This window comes from Mobula birostris, chromosome 14, assembly GCF_030028105.1.
Source record: "Mobula birostris isolate sMobBir1 chromosome 14, sMobBir1.hap1, whole genome shotgun sequence".
Classification (NCBI taxonomy): Eukaryota; Metazoa; Chordata; class Chondrichthyes; order Myliobatiformes; family Myliobatidae; genus Mobula; species Mobula birostris.
In genome coordinates this window covers 40,358,391-40,382,905 of record NC_092383.1, presented here as the reverse complement: position 1 = coordinate 40,382,905, position 24,515 = coordinate 40,358,391, and the positions used below count along the sequence as shown (strand labels likewise).

The following is a 24,515-nucleotide window of genomic DNA, read 5'->3' as shown; positions in this document are numbered from 1 at the left end:
AGAAAGGCGGAACAAAAACAGCCGGCTAAACTTTCCACCACCAGTACTCCCACCCCCCCAGAAATATTCTACCAGCCAGCATTCTTTGGAGTTCTCCAATTGTAGCCGTTCAATCCACACTGACAGAAACAGCAACTGCAGTACCAGGGATCAGAATCAGGACCTGGTCACCACCGAAAATTTTGGTAAAATAACCTTGGACAGTACAAGGAGGAGAAAACTCATAAAGGTCAGATACATAGATCATTAAAATGTTTTGGATAAGAAGCAAATGAAATACAGGAACAAAGATGGAAATGTAGGGATAAATCATCCGGTCAAGCAGTGAAAAGAGAAATCAGTCAACATTCCTGGTCGAAAACCCTTCATCAGAACTCAGAGAGAGAGAGAGAGAGAGAAAGAGCAAAAAAGTTAGGCTGGTAGCAGAAAGGTTAGAGTGGATGATGACTGCAAGCTGAACAAAGGGACTGCCAGCAATAGGGTGAAATGATGGAGAGCTGCTGAACAAAAGATCGTAACTGATCAAAGTATCCATCTGCCCATTTGATGTTCGGTCAGCTTGGATAAGTTGGGCTGAAGACCCTGTCTCCGAGCTGTTTAACTCTGTGACTGCACTAACCAACGTAGAACTGAGATGACTGAATCAAATCTCAAGGTGTGTATATAGATGGGACAGCTGTTTCTTCCAGTGGGGGTGGAAAGGGTCATGGAAGAGTGTAGCGGGTGAACTTAGAAATATTTCTCTGTGCAGTGTAGTAGAAATTTGAGTACTGTCACTGATAGAATGACATTTGCCTAATTTAAATTGAGGCTGAAAGGTTTTGGTTTGTAGCAATTACAATGAGGGAAAGGCACGAGTGTGGAGCTAGATCACAGATATCGAAAGGGCCACTGCAGTGTAGTTAGTTAGGCTTGGGGGTGGGGCAGGCAGGAGCTGCCAGAGGGAGATGAGATTTTTTTACAGTACGGTAGTTGAGATGGGAGGGTTCAGAATGAAGACTTTTCTTCCTATCGAGTCCTGAGTCTCAGGTATCCAGTGATTTTTATAAGGTACAGAAGACAGTTTGAAGCTGGAGCTTACCCAATTCTATGAAAAAGGTACAGAACCCACCACTGTACCATTCAAAACAATTCCTTTACATTTTTGAGCAGTTCATCCTGCTGTGAGATTTGAAGCCCTTTCAGATCAACTCTTTTTTTTGCAACAGCAAACAGGATTTTCATTGACTTACTTTGCTGAGAGCTGGGTCAAGCTTTGCTCTTGCTCTTGTAATAGATAACTTCTGCAAACCTTTCACAACATGTCCCAGATCCCAGAGCCAATCAGAGGTGCCTGAGCAGTTTGTCAACGACCTTCAGGAACAAATATAAAACTCTTGGATAGTATCACTGGCATCTTTTAAGCCCAGGGACACAGACAGTGCAAAACATTAGTCCAAAGTTTTAACATAAAAGCCCCTTTGACGTAGTGGTCTTTGGTGATTAAACAGTAAATGAAAGGCATTGAGTCTGTGACTATTTTTCTTTGCAGTCAGTGAAAGGTTAGGGCTGAAAATGAACAATTTGGTGAAAGTATTGCTCCTCCTCTTGATATGTGCCACCATAAATGTCCAGGAGGCCAGGATCCAGGGAAAAGGTAAGACAGCAAACCAAGCCACCACTCACAGTCGTCTAAACAGCTGCAAAGACTTTGCACATCTGAATTACAAGAATGACATTTCCAAGGATGATTGTTGGTTGTGGATGCCCTGTAGAATGCAGCCAGGTATTTGCCTTGGTAATTTCTGGATATATTTGCTGATTGTATCATTTGGCAATTTACGGAATGGATACTATGGAAAGTGGGCTGTGATTGAGTGATTGCTGAAACATTCTTTGCATTCTTTAACGGGGGCCACAGTTTCTGATAACAGGTTGCTACCATAGGAGTTACAGTAATGATTCGACACTTCAAACTCGAACAGTTAAATCCTTCTGCCTTCATAAATGCACAAATTGCCTTATTTAGTGATACTAATTGATATCAGGGTGATATATCGAGATTTTGTTAAATATCTTTCCCTTTGAAATACTTTATTTGCTCTTCTTTATCCCTGTTATTGTAATCTCAGATTTCTCCTTCCATGTTATGCCATGGTAGTGTAGCGGTCAGCAGCTCGGGCCGATGCAGTTCGGAGTTCAGTTCTGGTTTCATCCATCAGGAGTCTGCGCTTTCACCCCATGGAATGCGTGGGTTTTCCCTGGGTATACTGGCTTCCATCCACATTCCACGGGCGTACCAGTTAGTAGGTCGATTGGTCATTGTGAATTGTCCCAGGGTTGCTGGGCGGTGTGCTCAAAGGGCCAGAAGGACTTGTTCTGCACTTTATCTCAATAAGTAAAAATAAAAATCAATCTTTCTAATGGTAAAAGTAAATAAGCCACACTTCCTATTTTGTGAACTGGAACTGTTCATTTCTCACCTACAGCAGTGATACTAATATCATATTGTTCAATGTCTATTAATTCACTGCCTGTGTTCAACTAACCTGGTCAGAGCTTGACCATTGAATAGTTGGAAACGTTCATAGAGTCATCCATTGAACACAACAGCACAGAAGCAGTTCCTTTTAAAATGACTGGGCAAGTCACCATAATGTAGAGGATCTTATACAGCAGGAGGATTTTTGTATTTTTCCCTCGAAGTTAAGAGTCTCAAAATTATCCAGTTTGTTCTTCAAATGTCATTGATAGCTTTTGTAAAAAGAAAGCATTTACTGAGGTTTGTTATCGATATTGAATATTCAGACCTAACCCTAAACCAGCTCAGATTTCATCTGGAAGTAAAATTTCTATCCAACCATTGTAAAATAGAGGGATTGTCCTCAGCAACCAGTTGTGTAGGCTTTGATGCACATTGTTTCAATTCCAGTCAATGGCCAGGAGTCAAACAACAGTATTTCCACAGATAACCAGGGATGTGTAAAGGAGGCCATTTATCAATTAGCGCTCCATCAGCCAAAGTCCCGCTGTGTTGGCAGGTCCAAGGAGGCACACCCTTAAGTACTGACGCCCCTCAAAGACAGCACAACATACTAGGTGCAGGGGACCTCAGTGGGCCAGGCATTAGTAAAATGGATAGCAACCAGATACCTTTTTATTTTCAGGTTGAAGATAGTGGCAAGCAATGGCAGAAGGTGGAGGGAGGAGGTGAGGGACAGTGGGTGTATGTGTTAATGCCAAGTCTTTCCACAGTTCAGACCTCATGCTGGAAATGTTGTGATAATTTTTGCAAAGAAAGAACAGATGTAAAGCTGATTCTAGGTACACTGAAAAGGGAAATAAAATTACATACAGTACTCTTCTAAATGTTATTGCCCAAAGTCTACTAGAGGGTCTCCATGTCAGATGGCTCGTGGAATTCCCCTGGTTGTCAGTTTTCCCATCACTCTTTACTGAGTGAACCAATAGTAATGTGTCCAGTAGTGTGTTTTGATAGATAGACACAAGAAGGAAGAAGAGGAGGACCAAATTTCTGAGACTTTCTGAAAGACGCTGGTGTGAATGCTTCAGAAGGTCTGAATGGTGAAGGAGGTGAAAGGTATCGCCGCTTTTTGTGATTTTTCCAAAGTTCACAAGGAGCAAATCCAGGAAGTGAATACCCCGAGATTTTGTGTGACAAAACCTCTTTAGTTCAGTTAAAATCATTTTCCATTGTAGGAGTATCAAAAACAAGAGGTCTTGGGATTATTTGAGGAGAACAAATTTTAAAGCGGATCTGGGGATATGTTTTTTATAGAGAGGACTGATATCTGAAACCCTTTTCCAGGGAAGGTGGTGGAGCTGTATGCATTCAGGATATTTAAGACAGATACTTAAATAGACAAGGTATAGACAGATACCAACCTGATGCGGGCAGGTGGGATTAATGTAGATGGGTAAGATCAGCAGGGAGATTGTGGGCCGAAGGGCCTGTTTCTGTATTATATGACTACAACTCTGTGACAGGCTGACAAGGTGCCATCAGCTCCTTCACCCTGATCTGGAAGTCAGACAGATCAGGAATGATCTTTTTCAAAACTGGTCACCTCACTACAGGAAGGATGTGGATACTATAGAAAGGGTGCAAAGGAGATTTACAAGGTTGTTGCCTGGATTGGAGAGCATACTTTATGAGAATAGAGGTGTATGAGATAATGAGAGGCATTGATTGTGTGGATAGCCAGAGGCTTTTTCCCACGGCTGAAATGGCTAACACAAGGGGGCATAGTTTTAAGGAGCTTGGGAGTAGGTACGAAGGGGATGACAGAAGTAAGTTTTTCATAGAGTGGTGGGTGCATGGAATGCACTGCCAGCGATGGTGATGGAGGTGGATACAATAGAGTCTTTAAAGAGACTCTTAGACAGGTACATGGAGCTTAGAAAAATAGAGGGCTATGCGATAGGGAAACTCTAGACAGTTTCTAGAGTAGGTTACATGGTCGGCACAACATTGTGGGCCGAAGGGCCTGTAATGTACTTTAGGTTTCTATGTTCTATGTTAATGTTGGGATATGATTTGATATCCAAAGACTAGATATAAAATCAGGAATCATAAAATTCTTCAGATGCTAGAAATCCACAGCAACACACACAAAATGCTGGAGGAACTTGGCAGGTCAGGCAGCATCTAAGGAAATGGATAAACAGTCGATGCTTCAGGTCAAGACTCTTTTCAGGACTGAAAAAGAAGGGGGAAGACGTGAGAAGAGAAAGGTGGGGAAACCAGGAACGTTCATTTTTCTCAGAGTCTTTGCCTACTGAATGGAAGGGTCAGATGGTTGAAGGTGGCTGTGAGGAAAGAGGGGTTTCAGTCGGCTAGGCCAGTGCAAAGTCATTCCACACCCTTTCCTCTTCCTGGAGGTCTGTAATTAGTGGAATTACACAGTGATCTGTGCTGGGACCTCTGCTCTTTGCAATGTATATAAATGACCTGGAGGAAAATGTAGATGGGTCGGCTAGTAAGTTTGCAGATGATAGCAAGATTGGTGGAGTTGTGGAAAGTGCAGAAGATTGACAAAGAATACAGCACAGTATAGGTCAGTTGCAGATATGGGCATAGAAATGGCAGATGGAGTTTAACCTAGATAAATGTGAGATGTTACACCTCAGTAGAGCAAATGCAAGGAGACAGTAAACTGCTAAGAGCAATATCCTTAACAGTGCTGCTGAACAGAGACATCTTGGGATCCAAGTTCATAGCTCCATGAAAGTGGCTACACGAGTCAATAGGGTAGTTAAGAAATTTTATGGAATGCTTGTTGTTATTAGTCCAGGCATTGGGTTCAAAAGTCAAGAGGTTATGTTGCAACTTTATAAAACTCTAGTTAAGCCATGTCCAGAGTACTGACAGTTCTGATCACTGCACCATAGGAAGGATGTTGAGGCTTTGGAGAGGCTGCAAAAGGGGCCTCATTTAGAGGGCAAGTACCATCGTGAAAGGCTGTGTAAACTTTGGCTGTTTTCTCTGGAGCACCAGAGGCTGAGGGGATATCTGTTAGAGGTTTACAAGATTATGAGAGGCAAAGATAAAGTGGACAGAGAGTATCTGTTTCCCAGGGTGGTAATGTCTAATATCAGAGGGCGTGCATTGATGTTGAGAAGGGGGTAGGTTCAAAGGGGGTGTGAGGGGTAAGTTCTATGGATGGTGTGCTATGGTGGTAGGGGAAAATACATTAGAGGCTTTTAAGAGACATTTGGATGGGCATGTGGATGTAAGGAAGATGGAGGGTATCGTCATGGTGTATGTAGGAAGGAGGGATTAGGGTTTGAGTGTTTTATGATTTGCTTTCTAGCTGGGTTGGCACAACATTGGGGGCCGAATGGCCTGATTCTGTGCTGCACTGTTCAATGTTCCTGCTAAAGTGAGTGAACAAAACCTGGAGACTGGACAACAGAAACCAGAGATGTCCGAGGACACCCAAGAGAAGTAGAGTTGCTTCTGTTAATAAACTTAACATAGCAAACTTCCCAGTTGGAATAATGTTCCAGAGGAAATCATTTCCCTGAAACTTTCTGTCTGAAAGCTCACAGAGCCTCAGCAGAGATTGCGGCACTTGTAGCCGCACCCACCATCACTTGTATTAACACCAGACCTATGGACAAATCAGGTTTCATTTGGTGTTGCTACTGTTTCAGATACAGACAGAACAAAGTTAGAGTCCATTGTTCTGAGACTAGATACGTAATTGTTCATAAAAATACAGCTCTGAGTGTTTATTAAAAAAAGAATCTCCAGCACTATTTTTATACATTGGATGAAACCTTTGGATCAACACTAAAGAAAACCACTTTGTTCGTTACTCTCTGATTCCCATTGTTACTGAGAATTAGGGTCTACAATTAGTGCTGAGGCGGATCTTACTTCTTTGTTATTAACTCTGTTGGTATTGGCATGGATCACAGTGATACTCAAAAGGCTAATTCTAAGTTGGCTCTTGAATTGACCATTCATCAGCTTTCAATGCTGCATGTGTCCAGATTTAGAACATAGCTCAAAATTTCATTAGCAAAAGAGTGAACGTTCATGCAGCCAAAAATATGCTCCACTGGATTGTAATGTGAACAATGCAAGAATTGAGATTGTGTATAGTTTTGGTCATTCTGATGTAGGAAAGACTTTGTCAGGCTGGAGGTGGTGCAGAAGAAATTTACAAGATACTGTCTGAACTAAAGGGCTTGAGTCATAAAGAGAGGTTGGCTATGCTGGATCTTTATTCCTTGAATTGGGGTGACCTCAGTAAAGTTTTAAAAGTCATGAGGGGTTTGAATAAGCTGTGCAGTCATAGTCTTTTCCTCAGGGTGGGGGGAGTGTAAAACTAGAGGGCACAGATACAAGATAATAGGGAAGAGATTTCAAAAAGACTGGGCAGGTAACTTCTTTATACAGAGGATAGTGAGTACTTGCAAGAGCTGCCAGAAGAAGTGGTTAAGGCAGGCAACTGGGACTAGCAGGGAGGAGGCTGTGGCTGGCAGTGCATTTGGGCTGAAGGGCCCATTTCATGCTGTATTACTCTACAACCTTATGTCTATCAATGAGTCACAACACGTTCTATGTTCTATTCTATTGATATGGGAGGTAGGGTTTAAGGATTGGCACAACATTGTGGGCCAAAGGGCCTGTACTGTGCTTTACTATTCTATGTTCTAAAACATGGTTTTATCAGTATCCTTCTCACTTTTCAATAAAAGGTCCCAGACAGTGGAGCCCATAAATGTAGATGGCAAGACTGAGAGATTGCTGCAGTTCTATTGATGAGGCCTTGACATTGGTTACTGGAGAGAATTCTTAGGGACAGAATTTGATTATTTGGATAACCGTGGACTAACTAGGGAAAGCCTGCATGGCTTTGTGCAGGGCAAGTCTTGGTTTACTAACTTGATTGTGTTTTTTGACAAGGTGACGAGGGTGATTGATGAAGGTAGAGCTGTGGATGTTGTCTACATGGATTTTAGTAAGGTGTTTGACAAGATCCCTCATGGGAGACTCATCCAGAAGATTAAGATTCATGGGATCAATGACAAATTGGCCATATGGATTCAGAAATGGCCAACCCAATAGAAGATAAGGGGTGGTGGTCAAAGGGACTTATTCTAGCTGGAGCTTTGTGATTAGTGATGTTCTTCAGGGATCCGTTCTTGTGATGTATATAAATGATCTGGGTGAAAGTGTAGATGGATGGGTTAGTAAGTCTGCAGATGATACAAAAATTGGCAGTGTTGTGGATAGTGTAGATGACTGGCAAAGAATACAGTCGGATATGGATCAGTTGCAGATATGGACAGAGAAATAGCAGATGGAGCTTAACCCAGCCAAATGTGAAGTGTTGCATTTTGGTAGGTCAACTGTGCAGTGTTAAGGGCATGACCTTCAGCAGTGTTGATGAGCAGAGGGATCTTGGGGTCCAGGAACATTAGCTCCCTGAAAGTGGCTACACAGGTTGATAGGACGGTTACAAAAGCACATGGCATGCTTGCCTTGACTAGTTGAGGCATTGAGTTGAAAATTCAGGAAATTACTTTACAGCCTTATAAAACTCTAGTTAGACGACATCTGGAATATTGCATATATTTCTGATCATCCCATTATAGGAAGAATGTTGGGGCTTTGGAGAAGGTGCAGAACAGGTTCACCAGGATGCTGCCTGGATTAGAGAGCATGTGCTATAACAAGAGGTTTGAAACTGTAGGTTGTCTTCTTGGAGTGGTGGAAACTGAGAGGAGATTGATAGAAGTTTATAAGATTATGAGAGGTGTAGACAGGCAGTATTTTTTTCCCCAGGATTGAAAAGTCTAAAACCTAGGGCATGTGATTAAGGTGAGAAGGGGTGATATTAGAGGCAAGTTTTCTTTTTATACAGAGTGGTTATCAAATGTACACTTTTTTAGATATTTACAAATTAGGAATTTCTTACGTGGTTTGCTGCCAAATTACCCTTCTGCTTATCCACCTAATATGACAGATGCTCTTTTTCAGCTTAAACCACTTCATAAAGGTTTGATAGCTATAATTTATAAACGGTTATTGAATTTACGAATGATATCTAATGATAAAATTAAACGTGCTTGAGAATTGGAATTTCAAGAGTCACTTTCAGATAATCAATGGAATAAAATATTTCATTTGGTGAATAACTCATCTATTTGTGCCCGTCATTCCTTGATACAGTTCAAGGTAGTACATCGGGCCCATATGTCAAATGATAAACTAGCACGTATTTTTTCCAACATTAATCCTATTTGTGACAGGTGTAATATTGAGGTGGCCACTTTAACTCATGTTTTGGTCTTGTATAAAACTAGATAATTTTTGGAGAGATGTTTTTAAAACGCTATCAAAAGTCTTTGATCTGGATCTACAACCTAATTTACTTATGGCAATATTTGGGATTACCCCATCAAAACCAGGAAATATTCCTGTTTCTGCTCAACGTATGATAGCCTTTTCAACTTTACTGGCTAGGAGAGCCATTTTATTGAAGTGGAAGGATTCTAATCCACCTACTGTCTTTTATTGGCTCTCCTCCATCATGTCCTGTTTAAGTTTAGAGAAAATAAGAAGTCAGACATTTGATGCATCCTTTAAATTTGAGCAAATCTGGTGACCTTTTATTCAATATTTTCATTTGATTTGATTCATTACTCTTCCAATTATTTCTTTTCGAAGTTTTAGATTTGATCAGAAAGTTGTATCCTCAGAATGGACTGCCCAGTCCCCTTCTTTTTTTCCTTTTTTTCTTATAGTGTAGTGGGTTTTTTTCCCTTCTCATTTAAAGAATTTAAAGTTTTTTTTCTCTCTCTACGAATTGATAAGAGGAGAATTAGTTGTCTTCCTTTTTTATTATATTTTACATATTTGCTTAATACTATGTAAGATTTTGATAATGTCTATTTCAGTTCCTGTTTGTATTGTTATTGATATATACAAAGCTTGTTTGTATATATGTTCTTTCTAAACCAATAAAAAGATAAAGAAAGAAAGAGTGGCTGCTGCCTGGGCTGGTGGTAGAGGCAGGTACATTAGAGACTATTAAGAGTTGTTCGAATAGGCACATCAATGTGAGGGAAATGGAAGGATAGGGACATTGTGTAGGCAAAAGGGATTCCTTTATTTGGCCATTTTATTTCTAATTCATTTGGATCGGCAACATTATGGGGGTCGAAGGGATGTCTCCTGGGCTGTTCTGATCTATGTTCTATGCTCTATCAAAGAACGCATGGCACTGTCTGAAGGAAGAGACAGGAGCTACCAGGCCGCCCTCAGTAATATCAATGTAGATAATCTGATGCTGTCTGTTCAATCTGGCTGAGGGCCAACTGACCATTGTGTTTTTACAAGTGTGAGTGCATTTTAGAAGTTCTTCATTAACTGCAAATTACATTGGGATAGAAATGCTTTTCCTTCTGAACATCACCAGTAGCAGTTTATCTCTGTGCGAGTGATGGAATTGGAACAGGAAACAATGTGCTGGAGGAAGTCAGTGGGTCAAGCAGATTCTGTAGGAGGAAAGGAACTGTTGACATTTCAAGTCAAGATCCTGTGTCACAACTCTCAGCCCAAAACGTCGCCAGCTCCTTTCCTCCAACAGACACTGCTCGAACCTCTGAGTTCTTCCAGCAGTGTTCGTTGCTCCAGATTCTAGTTATTGCAGTCTCTCGTGGCTCCATGGTAGAGTTGAATCTCTTCAGGAGTATAAACAATACGAAGTTCAGAATGGACCACAAGTCAGCATAACAAAATTATGAGGTTTTAGTGGTTTTCACTTCGATACTGAGAAAAATAATGGCCATTTACATTTCCTTTCCAATGCATGTCAATCATAAAATTATTCTACACTGGTGATAACCCACAAGAAAAAATAGTTTAAAATCTGTGACGCGAGCAGTACTATTTGTAAAGGCCTGATTAGTGTGAGCTAATGTGCCCGTCAATCTGTTTTTTTAATTGAACTAAACACTTATGTCAACATACCCAGTGGGATGTTACTGTGCCTGGTTAAAGTGAAGCATTAATATCAGTTGCAAAATCTTCTTTGCACATAATTACTTAACTGCCAACCATGACGTTGTCTTGCTGTTGCAGACTAGATTAATATGACTATTTATCTTTCATTTAAAAACTTCATTTTTTCACTAACGATATAAGTTCAAGTACTTCTAGCCCTTCTTCTTCTGATTTTTCTCATTATTAATGTCTTCTAGGAGTGGACAAATATTCTGCATTTTATTCTGCAACCTTATCTGGATGCAGCACAGCCTTGGTGTGGCAACAGTTCTGCCCAAGACCATGTGAAATTATGGCTGCAGCCCAGTCCATCACACACACAGCAGCCTTGTCTCTATTGAATCCGTCTACAACTCCTGCTGCCTTGGGAAAGCAGCCAGCATAATCAAGGATCCTCCATCCCAGTCATTCTCTCGACACACCCACCGCCCCTCCACCCCCTCGCATCAGGCAGAAGATACAAAAGCTTGTGAATACATACACTAGGCTCAATGACAGCTTCTATCCCACTATTAGCAGACCCTCGTACCCTAAAAAACAGATCTCCTAGTCCATCTCACCATGGCCTTTACACTTTGTTTGTTGTTTGTCTGCCTGCACAGGACATTCTCTGTAAGGGCAACATGATATTCTGCATTCTGTTTTCTTTTTAGTACTTTGATGTACTTAAGTATTGAAACATCTGTCTCAGTGGCACACGAGCAAATGCTTTTCTCTGTATCTTGGTGTATGTGACAACAATAAACCAATTCCTATTCCAAGACACAGGATATGACTCCTTCCCATAGGAGTGCCAAATGATAGTTTCTGAACAAAAAGCCTGATTAAAATTAAAGCAAAAATTCTTGAAATGAAGGACTCTAAGGATGTCCATGATTTATGTAAATCTAACTTGTCCTAACCAGATATTAAGGAAGCAGTTCAGAAAAAATTGAACCAACCCTTATATCATCCATTTTCTAATCTCAGTGAGGCTGAGGTGTTTTAGACTAACACAAAAGCAGTTGTGTGAATGTAGCCAAGGGGGAAAAATGGGTTGCTGAGGAGTACTACAGGGATATTAAGAAGACAACTAAAAGCATGTGTGAGCCTGCAAGTTTACACATTCCTGTAGAACATTAGACCTGCCCTAACCAGACACCAATGTCTAATGATAATTATAAATGATAGAAGATCCCACAGTGAAGTAATACTATTCATCTCCATGACATTAGATTTTCAGAAATACTTTAGGGTAATGATTAAGCTTCATTATTGTCTGCTAGGACCTCAGGGAAAGGAGCATTCAGCTACTTTTCTCAGCAGGTTCTTCAATAATAGCCGAGCTCTTTATCTGAACTGACAGGTACTAGAAGTCCTCACGCAATTTATTTAATCTAATAATGAATACGTAGGTCTGGGTAATGTGATATACTGTAAAAGAACTGGAAGAAAACTTTTTCTGGTGAATTTGAGTTCAACATTGAAGAGATAATGGGAAGATTTCCACCTCTGTGCACTGTAGCGACATTTTAGCAGAGAGGTAAAGAGATTTGTGAGAGAGAACGACTGGAGAAAATCCACCAACTTTTTCTGTCTATGCTGTATGGATGTGCCTGATTATTAAACAAGGCTCTGTCTAACAAGGATCAGGAACGAAATCTACCTCTGTACTGAGATATTTAAAGATAATGTACAAGTTTTCCCTGCTGCTACTGGAGTCATTCCTGATAGTCATTGTATCCAAAGTCCACAGTGAGGCCTGACCTCCTGTGGGGAAAGTGAACACGGATTTGACAGCTGTCCTGTGGATCATCCATTGCATCCCCACACAGGTTCTGAGCCTCAGTACTAATCATCCTGCACTGTTCCACCAATACAGGAAATCAATGCAATAAAATCAGGAAGTGCTGAAAGAGAAGCAGAGTTGACATTTCTGATCCAGGACAACCGCCCCCCCCATTAGACATCTCACCCTCTGCCCCCGCCTATTACTGCCTGGCACAGAGGAAGAGCCAGAATGTTGGTGGAGCTTCTATCTCAGCTCCAGTGATTCAGGTTCAGTCGTGGCCCTGGGTAATGTCTGTGAGGAGTTTTCCAGTTCTCCCTGTGACCATGTAGATTTCTCCCAGGTGCTCCAGTTTCAGTTTTTTCCCCAAAATCCCAAAAACATGCAGGTTGGTAGACAATTGGCCACTGAAAATTGTGGGTGGTAGAATTTGGTGGTGGTGGTGGTGGAGAGGGGGAATTGGCTTATTGTCACATGTGAAAATCCTTTTCTGCATACAGGTTAATTCATTACAGTGTAGTGAGATAATACAAGATAAAACAATGACAGAATACAGAATAAAATGTAAAGTGCAGTGTAGGTGGACAATAAGGTGCAAGATCATAACAAGGTAGATTGTGAGGTCAAAGAATCCATGTTCAATAGAACATGTCCTGGTGGTGTGTGCTTTCAGGATTTTGTACCTTCTGCCTGATGGGTGATGTTAGAAGAGAGAGTGCCTGGGGTAGGTGGGGTCTTTGATTACGCTGGCTGCTTTACTGAGGCAGCCAAAAGTATAGACAGAGTCCATGGTGGGCAGGCTAGTTTCTCTGAGGTGCTAAGCTGTGTCCACAAGTCTCTGCAGTTCCTTGCACTCTCAGGCAGAGCAGTTGTCATACCAGATAGAAAGTAGGATTAGTGTAGAATGAGTGTAAATGGGTGGTCTGAATGACCTGTCCCTGTACTGCGTCACCCTAAAAGGTAATCAACACTTTCTTTTCAGATGTTGTTGCTCTCCCTAAATCCCATTTACATTTCCCAATATTTGGATCTCTTCCTGTGCATGATTTAAATCTAATTTACATCTCTTATTTAATAGAGCATAGAACATAAAATACTGCAGCACAGTACAGGCCTTTCAGCCCACAATGTTGAGCCTATTCCATGATCAATCTAATCCTTTCCTCCTAAATAGCCCGTCATTTTTCTATCATCCATGTGCCTATCTAGAACTTGCTAAATGCTCTAATATATATGCCTCTCCAACACCCCTGGCAGGGGGTGCATCTATCACCCTCTGTGGGGGAAAAAAATAACCTCTGACATCACCACCCCAATCATCTTAAAATTATAAACACAAGATATTCTGCAGATGCTGGAAAGCCAAAGTAAAACACAAAATGCAGGAGGAACTTGGCAGATCAGGCAGTATCTATGGAAATGAACAAACAGTTGATGCCTTGGGCGGAGACCCTTCTCCAGAACTGGTGAGGGGTCTTCCCAGGTCCCGAAGAAGCATCTCGGCCCAAAACGCCGACTTTTTATTCATTTCCATGGATGCTGCCTGACCTGCTGAGTTACCCCTGTGTTTTGTGTGTGTTTACCTTAAAATTATACCCTCCTGAGTTAGCTATTTTCTGAAATAAGAGCAGAAAATGCTCTGCAGGTCAGGCAGGATCTGTGGTCAGAGAAAAAGAACTAACCCTGCATTGGAACTGATTTGGACTCGGAACCTATGACTGAAGATTCTTCAAGCTGATCCATTTGAAGAGCCCCACTATTTCATGATCAGCTTACAGACCATAGAGCCCATCTGCAGATGCTGGAAAGCCAAAGTAAAACACAAAACGCAGGAGGAACTTGGCAGATCAGGCAGTATCTATGGAAATGAACAAACAGTTGATGCCTTGGGCACATGCGTTAGATCAGACACCAGGTAACAGCAATAAACATTGCAAAATCTCGGGCCATATTTCAGCAAGGTGAATGGCTGGGCTCAGAAGCTTTCCAACTTGGGCCAATGTTGCTGCTCAGTTTCTGAAGCATGTTAATGTGTTCTGTCTGGTAGATGTTTGATACTTAAAGCATATGTATTTGCAAAATGATGAAAGTATTATTTCAAAATTATATTTTCAACATGTAGAAAGATCAGGATATCTTTAGAACAGTGAAAGATGCTGAATGTCACCGAGTGTGCATCTGGCAATAATTCTTTGTGCATTTTATTACTGATAGGTTGAACTTACAGCCTCACTTGGAGAGTTATTTATCACAACTCAAGTCTGTCTCAGAGCTTGTCTTCCCTTTCAACACATTTTTCTCAATAGTGTGTTTTGGAAGATGTGTGTGGGAGCCCATGAGTCCTGAGGGTGATAGAAAACAATAAGTTTCGATTTATTAAAGCTATTACCAGTTCACATTGGAATCCTGTGAGACTGGCTGTTTATAGGATATTGTAATGATGGTATATGAGTTCTAAATACTGCACTCCGGGCTCAGGAATTAAGAATGCGCTTCCAATCGCATTTCCAAGCTCAATGCACCCTCACACCACCATTCCCTTTCTAATCATCTAATCATCTTTGTATCTAATCATCTTTCGGAAGCCTCACTACTGAGAAGCCGAGTGCAAGATTTTATTACTCCTGAACACTTTCCTTTCTAAGTATCCTTGGTGTAAGTGGCAGGAGGAAGTTCAAGATTCCCCAACCAAAGGAACTAACCACCATTACTGAGGTTGCCTCCAAGTTGTCAAGGCTCTCACAGCTGGCTGTTCAGTGGTAAATTCACAGATAGGTTTGCCATCCCAGGGTACTAAATTGAATCACTGAGAAGCAGAAATGGATGAAGGCTGTATCAGGTACACATAATGCTCCAGCAGGCAAGAGGTGGTAGAGTAAGCCATTGACTAGTTTCTTTCCTTCTGGAGAAGTTCTATATCTTCTTTTCTACCTGTAACACCAGACCACCTCTGCTGAGAACAGTAGGGCTCCTCCAGGTTTGGAGAGTGGCTGGTTCACTGGTGCTACGTTACCCCAGAGAGGGGCAGTTGTGAGGGAGATCTGCCCTTCAGTTTCAGTTTTCAATCGTGGTGTCAGCTCACTCACCTCAGCCCATCTCCCAGGTCAGCCTCCGATGACACCGTCAAATCTTTACTCCTCCTCAGGTGCCGGTTCCCCTGCCCATCCTCCAGAGAATGCCCACTAACACCCTGCCTTTGAACTGCCCCAGGTTCATCCCGTTCCAGCAACTGCCCCCGCGACTGATGGTTGAACATTTCATACTGACACCACGCTGTCCACAATTCAACTTCACTCTACTCCTTGAATCCACTGCTCTGTCGTCCGTTTCTTAAATGCAAAGTCCTCTCCTCAATGGATTCCATTCTCAATGTGGTGCTCAATCTCTCCATCACCTTGCCCCCCCCCTTGTCCTTCCTCAGCACACACCCCTCTGCAAATTCTCTTCCACCAGTCTTTATCCCTTGCTGATCCCAATTTCCTTCATCCTTCCATGGGCAGACCTGCTGAGAGACACCCAGAACTAAATCTCTGGAATTTCTTCTCCGCCCTCCTCCCTTTAGAGCTGCCTTTCATTCACCTCTCTAACACCTTGCCTCACAGGCCATTGACAACTTCTTCCTGATAAAGATCCTGGAGGAACCTGGGCAAATTTTGCTGTATTGTTGCTGTTACTTGGACACTTCTGTCTATAGTTCTCGCTGCCTCTGTATCGCAGCCAATATTATCAAAGATGCCAACCACCTCAGGCATTTTCTCTTCTTCTGTCTCCCATTGGGCAGAAGATACAAAAGCCTGAAAGCACATACCACCAGGCTCAAGGGCAGATTCTATCGCACTGTTATAAGTTATTGAATGGTTCACTTTTATAATAAGGTGAACTCTTCACCTCACCATCTACCTCATTGTAATCTTAGCAACACACACAATGCTGGAGGAACTCAGCAGGTCAGGCAGCATCTATGGAAAAGAGTACAGTTGATGTTTCAGGGCATAACCTTTCAGCAAGACTGGAGAAAAAAAATGAGGAGTAGAGTTATAAAGTAGAGGGAAGGAGGGAGAAACACCGGTGATAGGTGAAACCAGGAGGGGGAGGGGTGAAGTAAAGAGATATAGGGCTGGAGAAGGGGGAATCAGATAGGAGAGGACAGAAGGCCTTGGAAGAAAGGAAAGTGGGGAGGAGCACCAGAGGGAGATGATGGGCAGGCAAGGAGATATGGTGAGAGAGGAAAAAGGGGATGGGGAATGGTGAAGGAGAGGAGAGAGGCATAACCAGCATTTTGAGAAATCCCTTTTTTCACTGAAAGCCCATATGGAGCTGAGAAAAGATATGGCTTCCTGTATATTTGCATGTAGATTTATATCATCAACAAAAGGAGATAGATGGGACTGGAGCTGAGATTTGGCAGCACAAAACACAAGTTTGGCACAAAATCAGTAGGAAGCTTACAACATACTCTTGTTGCCCTGACAGAAGTTGCAAGAAATTTACCGTCAAATTCCAGTTGAGCATGAACTGTGTTAAAAATGAATTTTTGTTAAGACCTTGGTGGTGCTCAGTAAATCCTTTAGCTATGGAAGGAGTTGTATTTGAGTGCCAATGGTGAGTGATGATGCAGTAGCCTAAAACAAGCCAACGCCTTTCAAAGAAACATGCTCAAAATAGAATCAGCAAGCTAAGGCAGGAAGTTCTTCTCTGCTGGTTTAGGATAAATTGAGAGAAGTTTTGCACAGGTTTTTCATGTAAAAATACTGGGAAGATTATCAGCATCAAACAAACAGCAGCCACATGATAGGGGCTGGCCAACAACAATGTGGCTTTGACTTCATCACTAAGCTTCTGGCTCTCTGATTGAAAGTCACCCATTGTTTCTGGTGGCCTCCATTCAAGAGCCAGGTTTAATGAACTATGAAAGAGCAAACACTTGGTCATGCCACTTGCTTTACAACACAGCTGCACACACCAACTACCAAAACTGATTCTCAGCCACCGATCAATATACGCTCTTTACTTAGTCATAGTTAATTCCAGTTGGAACTCCATGGTAAAATGGGGATAAAATCTTCTGAGATCTGATTGCAAACAATGCAGGTTTGCTTAAGTTATATGATTAAAATTGTCTAACCCATGCAGGGTTGCTTTCAAACAGGATGTATACTATTGTGGGGTTCTCCCAGTTTGAGCATGCTGTATTTATGCTAAGCAACTTCTACAAAAGAGGAAAATATCAACGCAACTGTTTCAGATTATACGATGACTATACACTGTGGAGGAAACAACCAGCAATGTCAGGGAGCTGGTCTGACTGCTTTCCTTCCTACACTCTGCCAGCGTTAGTGGTGGGATGCAGAGGTTTTTAGACTGCTGTGTAGCTCACATGGTGAGAAGTGGTGATTCAGCCAAGGGGATAGGGGTCAGGTTTATAATGCACGGTGGTGACCATCCAATGGCCATCGGAGGAAATTAGTTCTTTCACAGTGTCCAGTAGAAGGAAGGTTAGTACCATCTGCACCTTGGTTCAGGCAGCCTTATGGATCCCTGGCCTCACTACCACAAAGGCAGATGCTGTAGCCACAAAAGATGAGCCAGGATGATGTATTGCCTCCCAGGTGCTAGGATCCAGGATGCCCCAGAGCAACTGCAGAAGGTTCTCAAGGGGGAGGGTGAGCAGCCAGAGCATGGTGCACATGGGCACCAATGACTTGGGCAGAAAGAGAGCAGAGATTCTGCACGGAGAGCATAGGCAGTTAGAGAGGAAGCTGAAGAGCGGGGCCTCCAGGATAGTAATCTCTGGATTACTCCCAGTCAGTGCAGGAGTAGGATGATAGTAGAGATGAATGAGTGGCTGAGGAAGTGGTGTGGCTTTTCAGATTTCTGGATCATTGGCATCTCTTCGGGTGAAGGTATGATCTATAGAAGAGGATAGATTGCACCTGAACCAGAGGGGGACCAATATTCTTGTGGGCAGATTTGTTAGCCCTGTTGGGGTCAGTTTAAACTAGTTTGACAGAGAGATAGGAACTGAAATGATAGGACCGAGGATGGGGCAGTTGATGTACAAGTAGATACAGTATGTAGTAAGACTGTGAGGAAGGGCAGGCAGATGATAGGAGAAAATTGCAGTCAGAGGGATGAGATGACGTGCAATGTGGGGGCAAAATCATAAAGGGTGGTGAATACAGGAACGAAGGTGTTATATTTGAGAGCATGCTGTATACGGAATAAGGTGGATGATCTTGTAGTCTACCTCCTCCCTTGCTACCATTCAGGGCCCCAAACTGTCCTACCAGGTGAGGCGACACTTCACCTGTAAGTCTGTTGGGGTGATACGCTGTGTCTGGTGCTCCTGGTGTGGCATCAATGTCATTGAAACCCGCCGTAGATTGGAAAACCACTTTACCAAGCACCTACTCTCCATCTGTCAATAAACGTGATGAGGCCATGGCTTCTTCTACTGCTACAATGAGGCCACCCTCCAGTTGGAAGAGCAACACCTTCTGGGTAGCCTCCAAACTGATGGCATGAACATTGATTTCTTGAATTTCTGGTAATTACTCTCCCACTTCTTCTTCACCATTCCCCACTCCTGTTTCCCTCTCTCACCTTGACTCCTTACCTGCTCATCACCTCCCTCTGGTGCTCCTCCCCCTTCCCTTTCTTCCATGGTCTTCTGTCCTCCTATTAGATTCCCCCTTCTCCAGCCCTTTATCTCTTTCACCAATCAATTTCCCAGCTCTTTACTTCAAGCACTCCCCGTCTTACGGTTTCACCCATCGCCTAACACCGTGTACTTCTTCCTCCCCTCCCCCCACCTTATTGCTCTGACTTCTCCTCTTTCTTTCCAGTCCTGATGAAGGGTCTCAGCCCAAAGTATCAACTGTTTACCCTTTACCATAGATGCTGCCTGTCCTGCTGAGTTCTTCCAGCATTTTGTGTGTGTTGCAGATGATCTTGTAGTGCAGTTAGAGATTGGCAGGTATGACATTGTGGGCATCACTGGGTCACAGCTGAAAGAAGATCATAGCTCGGAGATTAACATCCAAAAACACACCTTGCATTGAAAGCACAGGCAAGTAGACAGAGGGGATGGGGTGGCTGTTTTGGTAAAAAATGAAATCAAATCCTTAGAAAAAGGTGACATGGGATCAGAAGATGTAGAATGCTTGTGGGTAACTGCAAGGGTAAAAAGATCCTATGGGTGTTATATACAAGCCCCCAAACAGTAGCTAGGTTGTGGGATATAAACTTCAACAGAAAGTAGAAAAAGGATGTAATGATAGTCATGGGGGGTTTTCAATATGCAGGTAGATTGGGATAATCAGATTGGTGCTGGAAGGGAATTTGTTGAATGCCTGTGAGATGCAGATTGTGGTTGAGCTGTCTAAGAGAAAGGCAATTCTGGATTGGGTGCTATGTAATGAACCAGATTTGATGAGGGAGCTTAAGGTAGAGGAACACTTGGGAGACAGTGATCATAATACAAGTTGAGTACCCCTTATCCAAAATGCTTGGGGATGCAAGGGGTGTTTTGAATTTTGAATTTTTTTTTGGACTTCAGAATATATAATGAGATAACTTGGATCACCATCACTTGTAACTAAATTTATGTAATACCATTAAGCAATCTTTGCCTTACGCTTGTTCATCACATGTATGTACTGAACAGCAAAAATTATTCCACGCCATTAATATAATGAAAATATAATGTGCACAAGGTAACAAAAGCAGCATAGCGACGTTGGGAGAATAACTACTTGAATCAGATATTGAACAACAAACAGCTGGCTTAGAGTCTCCACCTACAATGCCGTGTTATGATTAAAAGGTTACAGTCCACTGTATCTGTATTTTACTTTTTTTAGGTTTTATGTAAGGTATAAAAACAATCAGTATTGTAGATTTGTTCTAATGTTACATTTTCATCAGACACTTTTAAAAATTACTGCTATTACGTAAGGTATAAAAACAATCAGCATCATAAAATGTTCTGGTGCTAGATTTTTGTGATCAGCAAACACTTTAAAAATGTAATGCTGCGCCTTTTCCTAAATTTCTGCCAGCAGCCTGCTGAATATTCACAACTAACTTCCATTTTCAGTTTGTCATGATTGACCTTTTCCTGTTTCATGATCAGCATACCATTAAGTGGCAGATGTTTACTCCTATGCTGACGAATCCACTCTTTCAATACACATTCAAGATCTTCATCTTTTGATTTAGGCAGTGTTATTTTATTTTCAATAACTTCTGTTCATTACATATGTGAGGTCACTTTTCAGAACCGTCTGTGGTGCACAGAAACTATGCATTTCCTGGGAACCTTCCCAGCACCATGTGAAATTTTCAATTTGTGACATCATGTCAGCACTCAAAAAAAAATTTGGATTTTGCAGGTTTTCAGATTTTGGTATTTCAGATAGGGAGTACTCAACCTGCATGATAGAATTCACATGCAGACTGGAAGGGAGAAGCTGAAGTTAGATATATCAGTATTACAGTGGAGTAAAGGGAATTACAGAGGTATGAGAGAGGAGCTGGCCAAATTTGATTGGAAGGGGATACTAGTAGGGATAATGAGGAGATGCGAAAGGATTTAGAAGGAGTGGATTGGGACAATTTGTTTTATGGGAAGAATGTAATAGAGAAATGGAGGTCATTGAAAGGTGAAATTGTAAAGGTACAGAATCTTTATGTTCCTGTTAGGTTGAAAGGAAAGGTTAAAAGTTTGAGAGAGCCATGGTTTTCAAGGGATATTGGAAACTTGGTTTGGAAAAAGAGAAATATCTACAATAAATATAGGCAGCATGGAGTAAATGAGGTGCTCGATGTCATGGTCCGGATCAGGGTCCCTTTAAATTTAGCTTGTTTATGTCACGATCCGGACCGTTGATTCCCGAATTTGTCCCGTGTCCCTCGACTTTGGTGATTAGAGGCAATTAACACTTGGCTGAACCAGTAGTTTATAGTCTCTGGCTTTCAGCCGTTCGGGGCGGGAGCATCTGCAAAGTCACAGCATGCCAATGTCACCTGGCTGGAGCAAGCCTAGTCTCTGCCGAAGTGAGTGCCGGTAATTCGCCTTTCCTCACCGGAGCAACCCAGTCCAGTTACCTCGCCGAAGTGAGCCTGCAAAGTTTCCTCATCAAGGTGGGTCTGTCAGTTAACCCGCCAGAGGGAATCAAGAACCGCTGTCTTCTGTTCCCAGGCCGAGTCAAGAGCTCGCCACTACCCGGAGGTTCCAAGTCAAGTCCTGGCTCTGGGCGGTGTTCAAGTACCATGTCAAGTCCTGGCCCTGGCGGTGTTCAAGTACCATGTCAAGTCCTGGTCCTGGTGGCATTCAAGTACCATGTCAAGTCCTGGCCCTGGTGGCATTCAAGCACCAAGTCAAGTCCTGGCCCTGGCGGCATTCAAGTACCATGTCAAGTCCTGGCCCCAGCGGCTTCCCAGTTCTGAGTCATGTCCTGGCCCTGGCAGTCTGTGATTCCTGTCCTATCCCCTTGTCTGAAACCCTTCTCTGCCCCTCTCGCCTCTAGCCCTCGTCTGCAGCCCCCGCCTGCACTTCGGTCTAGTTCCATCACCGGAGCTAGATAGGTACTGTCTGGTGTTCATTCGTGTTGGTCTTGTCTTGCCTTGTCTGGTCCTCGCCTCCGTGGGGGTAAGTCAGGCCGTCTTGCCGTTGCCCCGCGGAGGGTCATGAGTCCTGGCCCTACGTCCTGTACCCAAGGAGGGGTCCCGGCTCTCTGTTCTGTGTATGTGTCCAAGGTTCCATATACCTGCTCTTCTGAGACCGAGGCTCTGTTTTCCATGTTCCTCCTCTCCCTGGCCCATGTCATGTCCATACCCTAGCCTCTTCATGTCTCCTCTAGTTCTGGGAGCTGATTTCGAGTCCAAGCCCAGACTCTTGGTCCCAGCCTAGTCGTAGTCCTGAGTCCTTATCCTGTTCACTATTCCTGCTTCTGTCTTGCTCTCCTGGTATCATACAATAAACTAAACCTAAGTAACCTCACAAGATGTGTCTTGCATTCTCCCAAAGCCCCCGCCATTTTGACACTCGAGGAATATAAAGAATGTAAAAAGAATCTTAAGAAAGAAATTAGAAAAGCTAAAAGAAGATATGAGGTTGCTTTGGCAAGTAAGGCGAAAATAAATCCCAAGGGTTTATACAGTTATATTAATAACAAAAGGATAGTGAGGGATAAAATTCGTCCCTTAGAGAATCAGAGTGGACAGCTAGGTGTGGAGCCAAAGAGATGGGGGAGATTTTGCAATTTATTTTCTTTGGTATTCACTAAGGAGAAGGATAATGAATTGTGTAAGATAAGGGAAACAGGTAGGGAAGTTATGGAAACTATGATGATTAAAGAAGAGGAAGTACTGGCACTTTTAAGGAATATAAAAGTGGATAAGTCTCCGGGTCCTGACAGGATATTCCCTAGGACCTTGAGGGAAGTTAGTGTGGAAATAGCAGGGGCTCTGACAGAAATATTTCAAATGTCATTAGAAACGGGGATGGTGCTGGAGGATTGGCGTATTGCTCATGTTGTTCCATTGTTTAAAAAGGGTTCTAAGAGTAAACCTAGCAATTATCGGCCTGTGAGTTTGACGTCAGTGGTGGGTAAATTGATGGAAAGCATTCTTAGAGATGGTATATATAATTAGCTGGATAGACAGTGTCTGATTAGGAACAGTCAACATGGATTTGTGCGTGGAAGGTCATGTTTGACAAATCTTATTGAATTTTTTGAAGAGGTTACTAGGAAAGTTGACAAGGGTAAAGCAGTGGATGTTGTCTATATGGACTTCAGTAAGACCTTTGACAAGGTTCCACATGGAAGGTTAGTTACGAAGGTTCAATCATTAGGTATTAATATTGAAGTAGTAAAATGGATTCAGCAGTGGCTGGATGGGAGACACCAGAGAGTAGTGGTGGATAACTGTGTGTCAGATTGGAGGCCAGTGACTAGTGGTGTGCCTCAGGGATCTGTACTGGGTCCAATGTTGTTTGTCATGTATATTAATGATCTGGATTATGGGGTGGTAAATTGGATTAGTAAGTATGCAGATGATACTAAGATAGGTGGAGTTGTGGATAATGAAGTTGGTTTTCAAAGCTTGCAGAGAGATTTAGGCCAATTAGAAGAGTAGGCTGAAAGATAGCAGATGGAGTTTAATGCTGATAAATGTGAGGTGCTACATTTTGGTAGGAGTAATCAAATAGGACATACATGGTAAATGGTAGGGCAATGAAGAATGCAGTAGAACAGAGGGATCTAGGAATAATGGTGCATAATTCCCTGAAGGTGAAAAATCATGTGGATAGGGTGGTGAAGAAAGCTTTTGGTATGCTGGCCTTTATAAATCAGAGCATTGAGTATAGGAGTTGGGATGTAATGTTGAAATTGTACAAGGCATTGGTGAGGCCAAATTTGGAGTATTGTGTACAGTTTTGGTCACTGAATTATAGGAAAGATGTCAACAAAATAGAGAGAGTACAGAGAAGATTTACTAGAATGTTACCTGGGTTTCATCACCTAAGTTACAGAGAAAGGTTGAACAAGTTGGGTCTTTATTCTTTGGAACGTAGAAGGTTGAGGGGGGACTTGATGGAGGTATTTAAAATTATGAGGGGGATAGATAGAGTTGACGTGGATAGGCTTTTTCCATTGAAAGTGGGGGAGATTCAAACAAGAGGACATGAGTTGAGAGTTAAAGGCCAAAAGTTGAGGGATAACATGAGGGGGGATCTTCTTTACTCAGAGAACGGTAGCTGTGTGGAATGAGCTTCCAGCAGAAGTGGTTGAGGCAGGTTTGATGCTGTCATTTAAAGTTAAATTGGACAGCTATATGGACAGGAAAGGAATGGAGGGTTATGGGCTGAGTGCAGGTCGGTGGAACTAGATGAGAGTAAGAGTTCAGCATGGACTAGAAGGGCCGATATGGCCTGTTTCCATGTTGTAGTTGTTATATGGTTATATAATGGCAGAACAGCAATGGCTGGAGTTTCTGGAGGTAATTCGGGAGGCACAGGATAGATACATCCCAACGATGAAAAAGTATTCTAAAGGGAGGATTAGGCAACAGTGGCTGTCAAGAGAAGTCAAAGACAGTATAAAAACAAAGTAGAGGGCATGTAATACAGTAAAAATTAGTGGGTAGTTAGAGGATTGGAAGCTTTTAAAAACCAACAGAAGGCAACTAAAAAGTCACAAGGATAGAAAAGATGAAATA

At 42.4% G+C, this 24,515-nt stretch overlaps 1 protein-coding gene across 1 annotated transcript in view; it reads left to right on the top strand.

The window, feature by feature from the left end:
• The first annotated feature begins 1,414 nt into the window (after window positions 1-1,414).
• lipca (lipase, hepatic a) overlaps window positions 1,415-24,515 on the top strand; it is a 67,550-nt gene continuing 44,449 nt past the window's right edge. The window contains exon 1 of the mRNA XM_072278430.1: window positions 1,415-1,636. Within this exon, the coding sequence (XP_072134531.1) occupies window positions 1,555-1,636 (82 nt within the window). The 5' untranslated portion in view covers window positions 1,415-1,554. The remainder of the gene's footprint in view (window positions 1,637-24,515) is intronic.